The following is a 12,703-nucleotide window of genomic DNA, read 5'->3' on the forward strand; positions in this document are numbered from 1 at the left end:
AACACAAGCAGGGGGAGTGGGAGAGGGAGAAGCAGGCTTCGCGCTGAGCAAGGAGCCTGATGCGGGGCTCGATCCCAGGACCCTGAAATCATGACCTGAGCCGAAGGCAGACGCCTAATGACTGAGCCGCCTAGGCGCCCCTCTAATACATTCTAGTAGATTAATACTCCCCTTTATTGAAGACGAAAAAGCCTCTGACATCCTAAAATACCACGTGTTTGCCTTGGCCAAGGCTTAAACACACACATACACACACACCATCACCACCACCAAAGCTGAGGTGACCATGCAAAGATCGGTCTGTACTGCAGATTAACACAGACTGCTTTGTTTTATATAAACAAGGCAACTGGCTCTGTGAGTTATCCCTTCATTTCCCACACACATACCTTCTCTTTTCTCCCTACTCCACCCCACCTTCCTTTAAAAAGGTAATTCAAAGAAGAGGCCTGACAGAAAAGCTCCTGGCACCTAATCAGCCCAAAGAGCCAACTCAGGACTTGCTGATTCTTAGGAACCTGTCTCTACGGATGAGCAGTAGGGTGCTTTTGACGGGGCAAACTGGGGATGGCTCTGAGGAGTCAAGAAACCCGAATCTCTGAGTCTTTGAAAAATAACTGAAAGCACAGGAGGCACCTGGGATCTCTTTCGGAGGTCTGGGATCCAGGGTGGGGCAGTGCCAAGGACTGACGAGGAGGACGGGACAGCTTAAGTAAAAGCGTGCTGCTCCCTTCAGATGCTTATGGTGGAACGCATTCCAGGTGAGAAATAACAATAATAACATAGCAAGTAAACCGTCTGTCAGACAAAAGTTTGCCAACACGTGCTTCCACACACAGACATCCTCCGAGTATCGGAGCGTCTCGAGTGGGTTGACACGACAATGCCGCGCTCTGGGATTCGCAGATCCGGAAGCGGGCCGCCGACTGGATGCGTGACGGGCCGTAGGTGCCACCTCGGACGGCCCAGAGGGCCTCGGCCCCCCATTCCGCCCCAGCCGGGCGCCGAGGGAGCGCAGACGCCGGCCGCCGGGGGTCCCGCGCGCGCCCCGCCCCCCGCCTCGGCGGCCGCAGAGCCCGGGGCGGTGCGGGCGGGGCGGGCGGGGGCGGGCCCTCCCCCTCCCCCTCCCTCCGCCCCCCTGGCCGGGGAGCTGGAGCCCCCGCCGCGCCGCGCCCAGGGGCGGACCGCAAACTTTCCTCCCACTCAAAAGCGGCGGCGCCAGGCGCAGAGCCCGCTCCGCCCCTGCCCTGCCTCGGGCGCCTGGGCCGCTAGTCCCGCTCGCCGCGCTGCTGGCCGCCGCCGCCATGGCCAAGCCCCTGACCGACCAGGAGAAGAGGCGGCAGATCAGCATCCGCGGCATCGTGGGCGTGGAGAACGTGGCCGAGATCAAGAAGGGCTTCAACCGACACCTGCACTTCACGCTGGTCAAGGACCGCAACGTGGCCACCCCCCGCGACTACTTCTTCGCGCTGGCGCACACCGTGCGCGACCACCTGGTGGGGCGCTGGATCCGCACGCAGCAGTACTACTACGAGAAGTGCCCCAAGGTACCGGCCGGGCGGGAGGTGGCCCCGAAGTCCGGGCTGGACGGGGCGGGGCGGGGTGGGGGGTGGGCCGCCCAGGGGACGGCACTGCACCACTCCGCCAACCCCAGCCCCATCCGAGCCGCCGAGCGCTGGGCTCCTGCGGCCGCCTGGGGAGCGGACGCCAGGCCTCCCTCGTCTGTCCGCTTCTTTCACAAACTTTGGAGCAGCTACATCAGCATTTAATAGGAGGTATTGGGCGCCTCCTGTATGTATGCCGGGCACAGTTCTAGGCTGGTCGGCCCCGAGCAAAACCGACGAAAGCCCTGCTTTGGCTGAGTTTAATGTTTAGGGAAGGGAGACAAACACAGACGCCGTCAAATGGTAATAAGATCAGGGACTCGGGGGCGGGGGGGTGGAGAGGAGGCAGAAAAGAAGAGTCGAAGGAAGGTGCCTCACTGCCCCTAGATCCTTTGGAGGGGCTGGACTGGGGTTTGCGTGGATGACCCCGGCTTCTCGTGGGGTCTGAGGTGAGGTGAAGAGAGGGGCAGAGGCCCCGCCCCACAGTCAGAGCTCCGCCCAGTCACTCCCACCAGTTCCGATGAGTAGGGAGTGGAGCTGGGGCACTTCCTTGTTTCCTGCGGGAGGGAGGCCGAGGGCCAGAACAGGCTCTGACTCTAAGACCTACCCCAGAAGCTGCTGAGGAAGGCTGTGCACTGACCAACCTTCTCCACTACGCAGGGGCTGGAACGCAAGGTTCCTTAGGGAGCTTTTGGGCGTACAGAGGGACACTATTTCCACCTGGCCAGTCTGGGAAGGTGGGGGTGGGGGGGATTTGGAAAGGACCTGGCAGGGAGAAGAATTGCGTTGTGCAGAACGAGGTGGGTGTGAGTATGTATTGAGAGAGGAAACTGGAAAAACTGGCTGGGGGCATATTAGGAAAGGTGAAAGATAGGTGAAAGATATATCCAGAAGGCAGTGGGAAATGCATATAAACATCTATTAGGAATATTTTTAATATGTAAAAACATGGGGGGAGGGAAAGACTAGTCCAAAGAACCCATGAGCAAAAGAAAGTAAATTCTTGTAGTAAGAAACTGCGGCTGTTACAAAGCTTTCAAATGCTTTTGCACGCCAGAGGCCTAGGCCTCTACCCAAAGGTAGCAACCGCTAAAATATAATTCTTGAAAACACTTGGTGTATACTTATATTTACTGTATCTTTTTTATTTGTATAGAAGGGACTGCACCTCCTATTAAAAATAATTTGTTTTTAAACTGGAGAATGAGACGATGAGCCATATTTTAGAATGACACACACACACACACACCCCTCCATAGCCTTTAGCACCTTGTGTGTTTCTCCTCCCTTGGCATATCTGGTATTTTCTTGTTCTCCTGTCCTCTGGCAAGTTTCTCATTGGACAGCACTTTCCTACCTGAGTGCAGGTATAAACCAGGTATTTGATGGTGATAGGATGGGGATACCACAGCGAACAAGATTCATTCCGCATCTTAATTATCTCGGCTGTGACAGTTGTTCTCCTAAACAGAAGGTCCCTGCCCTCATTAGAACACAGAGTGGAGCCAGTGTGTCCAAGCTCTCTTCCCATCTCCCCTGCTGTCTGGTAACTGTACAGATGAATCCCAGATTTGGGATTCCTTTTCAGACTCCATTCCTACATGTCTGAGTACTCAGTGAACATACCTAGATCTCTTCCTATTTCCTCAAACTCATATCATCATCCCTCTGAATCCTGGCTTATCTTCTGTCTGTAATTTTAATGGCATTGCCATCCTGACAGTCACCCAGACATAAAACTTGAGTCTCACCTTTGATTTCCTCCTGTATCCCCCATTCAGCAGGCTGCCAAATTCTGTTGATTCCTGTGGGTTCTCTTGAAATTACCCACTCTCCTGCATTCTCTGTTTTCTGCGCTGGAGGCCCAGGCTGCTGGTGTAGGAAGTAGACCTCTACGTGGTTACCTTGCTCCCCGCAGGTGATAAAGCTGGGAGCGTGCAGCTGAATATGGCTAGCTATTGTGTTTCATTTTGGCCAGCAAAACACCTTTAAGCAGTTAAATTTTCAGTGCCCTCGAGCAGGACACATACATCCCAGTTCTTGGCTCAGGACTCCTCCTCATTGTTTCATGTGACTCCCATTACACATTTATTTTCTCTGCCTGGCTCCTGAAGGCATTTGGATATGCAATCCCATCTCATTCTGTGTGTTGTAGTCCAATTAAGCTTCCCAAAGCAACACATCTTGCCCCATGTTTAGATATCATGGCACCCACTGCCTGTCACGGTCATGCATTTAAGGCCCTTCTCAGCCAGGTGTACCTATGCCTCCTATCCATCCTATCTCCCATTACCCTCCTGGGCTCACCTTGCTCTCCCACCAAACTGATGTGCTGTCCCTGTCCAGGTCCATGTCCTGACCCACTTCTGGGCCTCTGCCCACAATGCACCTGTCACTTGGGATGCCCTGCCCCACCTCCATGTGTCTCCATGCTCAACTCTTGCCTGTCCTGTACCCGTTCATAGGTCTTCCCAGAAGTACCTGGGGCCTCTGATTGACAGTAGGACTAAAAATAACTTTATTTTTAAATGCTGGCTATTGTTATGTCTTCTTTATCTTTATAGGCCTTTTGAAAATGTCCACTTTATGTAAAATATACATAAAATATCAGTAATAGTGCATGCACATAATTTATAAGGTGTATTGGAGATGTTCAAAAATTTTACTACTAGGAGTGTGTTTTAAGTGTTTAGAGACTGCTAACCAAGAGGATGGGGTAGATCAATTTTTCAAGGTCTTGTATATCCCCAAATATGAGGTAAGGTTTCCCCCCAAAAAATTATTTAAGTGAAAATAGGAAATCACCTTAAATTCATGTACTTGTAAAGTCTGTCATGCAATGAGGGGCTTTTTCAATTATTTTAAGCAACAACATTTTTTTAGGAAGATCCTGAATTGTCCTAAAATGTCTGAAGTCCATGCTAATTTGGAATCATTAGAAGGGAAGCAAAGAGGGGCACCTGGGTGGCTCAGTCATTTAAGTGTCCCACTCTTGATTTCTGCTCAGGTTGTGATCTCAGAGTCCTGAGGTCGAGCCCCACCCCCACCCTTGATGTGGGGCTCAGTGCTCAGCGGGGAGTCTGCTTGTCCCTCTCCCCATCCCAACCCTCCCCCCCTTGCTGGCTCTCTCTCTCCTCCTCTCTTAAATAAATAAATAAATAAATAAATAAAATCTTTTTTAAAAAAGGAAAACAAATTTAACGCATGTCGTCATCCGGGGTGTGAACTCACAATTGCAAGTGTTGCATCTATATACTGTATTTACAAACAAGCTTTTTATGGATCACTAAAACATAAAAAGCAGTATATGGTGGTTTTATTATCGAGATCATGAATACACAAAGAATGGAAAAAACTGCCCTGATGTTATGCAAATGTGGCTTGTGGCTTTCCTGTATTGCAGTAGCCTTGTATACAAGGGTACATCCATTGGGGGGAGTGGGGCCATGCACCTCTTTGGCTTGTTTCTGCCTCAGAAAAGATACCTTTTCCTGACTCAGACAGAGGCAGCTAATAAGCTGATGAGGGCCCTAATGACAGCATTATAGATATTCAAACACCTTGGATAAAAATAATGAGGATATGCTCTGGAAAATCATGTTATATGACCCACATATAATCATGTTATATGACCACTATGTTGACAATCCATGGGAACACTTAGAATTCAGTTGTTTCATAAGATGAAAGTGGGAAAAAGTGAAATTTCTAAGTTGACATTTTCATATAATATTTTAAATATATATGTGTAACTAATGAGTTAAATATTATAATAAGCATTTTTGATATTGAGCTATATTCTTTTTATATTTTCGGGTTGACCAAATACTTTTCTTTTGGGTTCTCACTATTGGGTAATGAAGGAATCCCTAAAATTTGAAGTTATATTTTTTTAAATTTAATTTTATTGTTAGCCACCATACAGTACATCATTAGTTTTTGATGTAGTGATCCACGATTCATTGTTTTCGTATAACGCCCAGTGCTCCATGCAATATGTGCCCTCCTTAATACCCATCACCAGGCTAAACCATCCCCCCACCCCCCTCCCCTCTAAAACCCTGTTTGTTTCTCAGAGTCCATAGTCTCTCATGGTTCATCTCCCCCTCCAATTTCTCCCCTTCATTTTTCCCTTCCTACTATCTTCTTTTTTTTTTTTTTAACATATAATGTATTATTTGTTTCAGTGGTACAGGTCTGAAGTGACTTTATATTGATGCATTTATAGATATTTGTTGTTTCATGTTTGGCGGAAAAGAAAAGGGGAAGCGGTATGGAAAGTAAGGTATTGTAAAAGAGGATGAAGTTACTCACTGATCTTCCTTATTTTTTTTTTTTAAGTTAGTAAACTTAGCTTGTATTTTGAAAGGTTTTAGGCAACTCTAACCTTGGCACCTTTCACTTTCATCTCAAATAGTATTTACCTGGCTTTATGTCAAAGGCGAACAGTTGCTGAGTTGATAGAGAAATTTCCCATTTCATCAAGAACAAACACCAATAAACCTGAGGTAGTCTTTTGTTATTGCCAGACCACAGCGTTTCTAGAATCATTTTATTCTAAAATAATTAACTGTACTATTACTTGCAGTAATCAGACACACTGGCTATGTTCTAGCCACAGTATGTATCTTGAAGGAGTTAATCTTTACGTTTTCTAGATGAGTTGAGATGATCACAGTCAAACCCACCTGACTCTCATCATATAAATATGTTACAAATGAGTGATGAGCTATGGCAGTCTGACTTCTGTTTGTCCAAACATATGCTTAATTCATGAGGCTCCTGAACGGGAAGGAAAACATACAAAACATTGAATCTAATTAGTTGGATGAGTTTGCTTTTTTTCTCCCTGGGCATAAAAACTACTTTGCCAAAAATAGGGTATAAAATGGTTTTTCTCAAAGCCATTTGTCAGTATTGCTTGTATTTAGCCTTTCATGCATCTTTAGGAGTCTCATTTGAACCTTAGTCTCGCCTGTTTGTTTCTTATTGGTGACCTTTTGTGTTTTTATGTTAACAAGGAACACTGGCCTTACAGCATTAACATGACCTTTCTTTGTTTCAGAGGGTTTATTACCTCTCTTTGGAATTTTACATGGGCCGAACATTACAGAACACCATGATCAACCTTGGCCTGCAAAATGCCTGTGACGAGGCCATTTACCAGGTACGTTGTCTCCGTATTTCTTTCATTCTCTCCCCTTAAATTTCAAGTTCAATTCAGGAACCTTGGGAATGTAGCACCAAAAAAAAAAAAAAAAAGTGAAAAGTAGCTTCTATAGCTATGGTTATTACAATTAGAAATACAAACTAGAGATCTCTGGTTTAAGAGAGACAAAGAGAACTGGTTTTGCCTCATGAGAATTTTCTTCTGCAATCAGTTTTTGACAGCATTCCCCAGCAAAGTACATGTTAGGACTTAGTATCTAAACAAGCCTTTTAAAGGTACCTGAGCCCCTGCTATCAGAATCACAAGTTCTACTTTGAGTTCCTATCTACTTTTGTTTTTTTTTTTAAAGAACTTATTTTTAAGTAATCTCTACACCCAGCGTGGGGCTCGAACTCACAACCCCTAGATCAAGAGTCACACACTGCACCAACTGAGCCAGCCAAGCCCCCCCTCCTCTCTAGTTTTAAAAATGATCAAAGTTTGACTATTATTCATGTATCAAGGCAACATGCATAAATAATAAGTTTTTTAAATTACATTGACATACTTTCTTTACTGCTTAATGAGATGTAAAATACACTTCCTCCTTAAATGAGGAACTCGAGGTCTTAAACTTAATATGCTAATTTGTTTTTACGGAACGGAATGTATTTAACTATTTCTCCCCTGAGCTTCAGGGATCTCCATGCCAAAAAACAAATAGTTCTTAATCCTTTTCATGTAACAGAAAGGGGGCATGTGTATTTGCAATGACACATTCTAAATGAGAGACCGTCCAAACTGCTCCTTTTCCTTGGCATGGGATTGTCCTGTGTGAGCAGCTACTGTGGCCAAGGGCTGGTTTCCTTCATGGCGGTTAGGGGTTAGGTATTTTCAATGAAAGAATCATTGCAGCTCCCCTCCGTTTCCCTTTTCTTTGCCTCCCCTGATAGCAGGTGAAAATAATATACCTCCCCTGGCCTGGCATCTAACCAGGTGGTTGAAGTAACCTATGTCAACCTCCTCAAGGTTACAGCCTACTTGAGACGTCCATGTTTAGAATTGAAAAAATCCTGAGTGTTAGCATTAGCAATGAAGGGTTTCCAAAGTGGCCTCTTCTTTACTTTACTGTTATTTGTTCACAGCTACTCGATTTACATATTGGTGTGATATTACCTAAGTTGCTTCACCATTGTGTTGTTGGCTTGCACAAGGACCCCGGTAAACTCTAGTCACCGGGGAGCACATTTGAAAGCCCCTCCAAAAGTAAGCAGAGGCGAAGCTATTTTTGAACCCTCGGGAGATTTAGTTGTCAAGACTTGTGTGGAAAAGCCACTTTTGGTGTAAGGGTGGGGGATCCAAGAAGGTGGCTCATGGAAACTGGGGCATCAACTTCAAGCGTGGTTCTAATTTACATATATGTTTGTAAATGTGTGAATTATCTTCCCATTTTAAATAATGTCTAATTTAATGGATTGCCTCACTTTCCGATAAGAATACCGTCATTTTCACAACAAACCATTGTTAGCCATCCACGGGCTAGATTACTATCAAGTCAACATAGGAGAGGTCATTTAATTTATCTAGCCATCAGTTTTCTCATTGTAAGATGAGCAGCCCAAAGGGATCTCCAGGACCGCACAGCCCTGACATGAGTCCACGCTGGTGCTAACCAGTCTCTAACTGTGTGAGCCAAACACTTGGGGGCAGAGAGCTGGCTGGCCACCAAATCCATCCATCACCACCACAGATGTTCATTGGCCTCCCACAGTCTCTTACCCGCCTCAGAAAGAAGTAGAGGATTTTTTGCCCTCGTCCAGCTGGCCCTCAGGGCTGTTTCCCCGGACTGCAGTCTGGTCCCAGGTCTCATGGGCAGTGACTCAATAACTGGTTTTGGGTTAACAACTATTGACCCTAGTGAGTAAATATGTTGTGGTCATGAAAAGATGAACTTTAGTCTATCCCAGAAAGTCTGACCTCATACTTTTTGATAGTGTTCAAAATCCTTCAGCCCAGTTAGTGTCAGCGTGATGCTGGACCATTCCTGAGGTTTTACCCCTACAGCACAAAATAATAATAATAATTTTAAGAAATAGTAATAGCTGACATTTATTGAGAAATATCTGTTCAGGGTAATTCTAAATGCTTTGTTTGTATAAGCTCGTTTAATTCATAACAGCCCTAAATCAGGCAGATACTATTATCCTCATTTTTTTAAATAAGAGAGGAGAAGCATAGAGAGAATTATGTTGCCCAGAGTCAGAGAGCTAAGAAGTAACAGAGCTAGTAATGGCCCTTTGGAACCCACACTCCTTCCCACGCTGCTGCTGGGCCATCTCGTATGGTTTGCATATGCAGTCACCAGCCTTTGCAGGGGGCCTCTGCTGGCAGAACACTCTGTGAAGGAGCTGACAGAATTGAGCACACAGAATACCCTGGATGCCCGACCGAGGGACTAAGGAAATGACTGTGCTTCCTGAAATGGCCTGCATTTGTGCCTGCATCCAATGTTGCTTTCCTTTCATCTCCAGCTTGGACTGGATATGGAAGAGCTGGAAGAAATGGAGGAGGATGCCGGGCTTGGCAATGGGGGTCTTGGGAGGCTTGCCGGTAAGTGACATCATTCGTGTGTTATGTGTTGTCTGACCGGTTGACGGCTTCCCAGATGCCGTGCGTGACCACGCTTGGGAGAGCCAGACAAGCTCTCCAGGAGGAGTGCAAGGTGTGACCTGGCTTACAGATGTCTTTGTCTTTGGGTTTGCACTGTGGTTTGATCAGTTCTACACAAAGAGCAGAGAAGGGAACTTGAACCAAAGAGACGTTGCTTAAAACCCTTGGAGACATTGCTTAAAACCCCAAAGTTAACCGGCTCCTTCCTGTGCACTTCAGGGTTTCCAGAGTGGCCCCTTTCCTTCACTGTTATTTGTCTACAGCTGCTCGCTTCACATACTTGTGAGGTGTGACCTGAGTTGTCTCGCCATTGTGTAGTTGTCTTGTCTGCTTTCTTATTTACTGGTAGGCAATGATCCACTTATTATATTATCGGTATGATTTGGTTCATTAATATCTTTTTTTGTATGAATACAATTCCAGTGCTTTATCCAGGAAGTGATTTTTCCAACAAATGTAAAGGAAAACATTAAAAAGATAATACCAACTCCATTAAATTAAAAATAGGCTTCCCTGTGACCAAGCAATTCTACTTCCTGATATTTACCCTAAAGATACACTCAACATGTGCACAAGGAGGCATGTTAAAAAATTATTACAGTATTGTCTGTTAAGGCAAAATATTAGAAATAACCAAATGTCCCTTGATCTGAGAATAGGTAAATAAGTACCAGAACATGTATGCTGCAGAAAAATACGCAGTAAAAGAATAAAAACAATAAAATTGCTCTATGTACTTTTATATAGACCTCTAAGAGGGAAGGAAAAAAAAGGCAAGTGGCATTAAAAACAACACAGTGTGATACTGTTTATGTTTTTTAAAAACTAATTATTTTCTGTAAGTATATGTGTAAATCCATAGGGGGAAAATGTCTGGAATTTGAAATACTAAAGTGCTCCCTCTGATCTTCCCTAGAGAGGAGTGCAAAGTTGGGGGTGCTTACCGTCTCTGTAATGTGGTAATGGTTTTACAATGAGGATGTATGACTTGTGAAGTTTATTTTTTATTTTAATTCCAGTATAATGAACATACAGTGTACTTGTGAAATTTAAATTGAATAATAAAAATGTACCACCATACATGTCTTTATCAGATTGCACTCTATGAAAAATAATCTGTTTCTTCTTTTTCAAAAATGATTCCAATATCTCTTAATTTTACACACACTTTCAAGTTACTGGAAATCCATTTGTGTGTGTTTCATGGTATTTAATCCTTACACTAGTGGCAGTGTGCATTAACATTGCTATCAGTATTAGAGATACTTAACTACCTTGTAAAGTCAACCATCGGGCAATTTAGTAGGCTTTCCACGAGGCTGTAAGAAGACTAGCAGAACCAGTGGCATACACATCTAAGAATGACAACCAGCCTGCCTTTCATTTCTGTAAAGCCCTAGGCCAATTTGTTGGCTGGGTTAACCCCACTGTGTGCCTGATATTAATGACCCTGCTCCTTCAGTTGGCTGAGAAGTGCAGAGTGAAGTGGTGAGCGAGGCTGAGTGATTCTCATGAGGTAGCCTCATCTTTGTCTGACTGAAAAGGTTGAGACCCCATTCTGGTCAGGCTCTAAGAATAATTTGATCAAGACCCAGGAAAGGACAAATGGCCACAGCTCTGAGAGAGCAGGAACTGGAGCAGAGTCAGGCCTCATGAGCATCGGGACTGGAAGACCACTGTGAGGTTCCAGTAACTTGAAGGCATTGGCCACTGGCCTTTGTGGATTCTCTGTTTCAGAGCCCCACCGTGAACCTAACTTAGCCCATTTCTGTTTGGTCTACAAATGTTCTTTTCGGTTTTAGATCCTATTATACATTCCCTCATTCTCTGTATATTTCTCAGTTCAGATACCTGAGAGGGACAATCAGATTGGTGTAACCCCTCAGATAGCATCTGGCCACAACATAGATCCCTGCCCGGCTTTTTAAATTTTTTTTTTTTAAGATTTTATCTGTTTGAGAGGGAGAGATAGTGAGTGAGAGAGAAAGAGAAGGAGCAGGGGGAGGGGCAGAGGGAGAGAGAGAAGCAGACTCCCCGCTGATCAGGGAGCCTGATGCAGGGCTCAATCCCAGGACCCTGGGATCATGACCTGAGCCAAAGGCAGATGCCTAACCATCTGAGCCACCCAGGCACCCCTTCCCAGCCTTTTGATTGGCTGCTCTGGATCAGGGGCTCTGTCATTAATGCTCTTGGCTACAAGTAACAGAAAATCTAGCAAAAATTGGTTCAACCGACAAGGATGTGTGTTATCACTGACTAAACAAGGACTCCAGAATTTCGGCCATTCCAAGATGAGTTTATTCAACAGCATGACTCTGTCAGGACTCTGGGTCTGTGTGGTTCTTTTGGCTTTCCTCCCATGGAAAAAAAGATGGCAGGAGCAAGGAAATCTTTCACTGTACCTAGCAGACTTCCTAGTACCTCTCATTAGATCGTAGGTCATTGTGTGCCCATGCCAAAACCAATCACTGGTGAAGGAAATAGAATTACTATGATTGGCTTAGAAGCTTAGACCAAAGCAAGATTCGTTTCCTGGCCCAGCCTCCCTGAAGCATATGGCCCCCTGATATCCGAACAACACTGGAATTCTATTGGCCAGAAAGAGAGTCTGCCACAGATGTCCAGCTAGTTGGTTAGGTGGTCACATGTAAATTATCCTCTCCTGGGGCCATCTTTCAAGCAGGGGGCGATAGAGAGAGCTTCCCTTAGAAAGGGCAGTGTGAGTGACAGACACAGTAATGGGTATATCTAAGGCAGGCCGGCTTCCTTATCTGTTCTCAAATGAAATGCCAACAGGTACACAGTGTTACTTGTAGATGGCAAGATAGTAAATGCTGTTTATTTTCTTCTGTATTCATTTTTGTATTTTCTGGCTTTTCTATAATACTCATTTTATAATTTTAAAATGTTATTTTAAAATAATACCCACTGCACAGCTGTCTCTGCTTCAAAATACAAATGTGGTTTTTCAGACAAAAAATGTTTTGTGGCTGCCATCTTTTTTAAAAGATGAAATTTGGACTAACCTTGATGACTCTGCCTTTACTTTAATTTAGCCTGCTTCTTGGATTCCATGGCAACCCTGGGACTTGCAGCCTATGGATATGGCATCCGGTACGAATATGGAATCTTCAATCAGAAGATCCGAGATGGATGGCAGGTATGTGAGCCATCTTTCAAAATTTTGTTATTAAAATACTTCTCCTTCATAGTATGCTGGGTGATTTATAATTTACAGACATTTACCATAGAGCTTTTCTAATATCTCTGGCATTTAATC

At 44.8% G+C, this 12,703-nt stretch overlaps 2 protein-coding genes across 6 annotated transcripts in view; one reads left to right on the top strand and one right to left on the bottom strand.

The window, feature by feature from the left end:
- LOC114213804 (uncharacterized) overlaps positions 1–3,443 on the bottom strand; it is a 36,336-nt gene extending 32,893 nt beyond the window's left edge. The window contains exon 1 of the mRNA XM_088024619.1: positions 3,356–3,443. The gene's annotated coding sequence lies outside the window, so the exon portion shown is untranslated. The remainder of the gene's footprint in view (positions 1–3,355) is intronic.
- Positions 1,221–12,703, top strand: part of PYGL (glycogen phosphorylase L) — a 100,586-nt gene continuing 89,103 nt past the window's right edge. For all 5 annotated transcript variants that reach the window (XM_088024590.1, XM_028107907.2, XM_028108037.2 and 2 more), the window contains exons 1-4: positions 1,221–1,547; positions 6,670–6,771; positions 9,285–9,363; positions 12,480–12,583. In XM_088024590.1, coding sequence (XP_087880716.1) covers positions 1,305–1,547; positions 6,670–6,771; positions 9,285–9,363; positions 12,480–12,583 — 528 coding nt within the window. In that variant the 5' untranslated portion in view covers positions 1,221–1,304. The remainder of the gene's footprint in view (positions 1,548–6,669; positions 6,772–9,284; positions 9,364–12,479; positions 12,584–12,703) is intronic.

This window comes from Eumetopias jubatus, unplaced genomic scaffold (genome assembly GCF_037043125.1).
Source record: "Eumetopias jubatus isolate StellerSeaLion01/CBP00866 unplaced genomic scaffold, mEumJub1_p1.0 scaffold_7, whole genome shotgun sequence".
Taxonomy (NCBI): domain Eukaryota; kingdom Metazoa; phylum Chordata; class Mammalia; order Carnivora; family Otariidae; genus Eumetopias; species Eumetopias jubatus.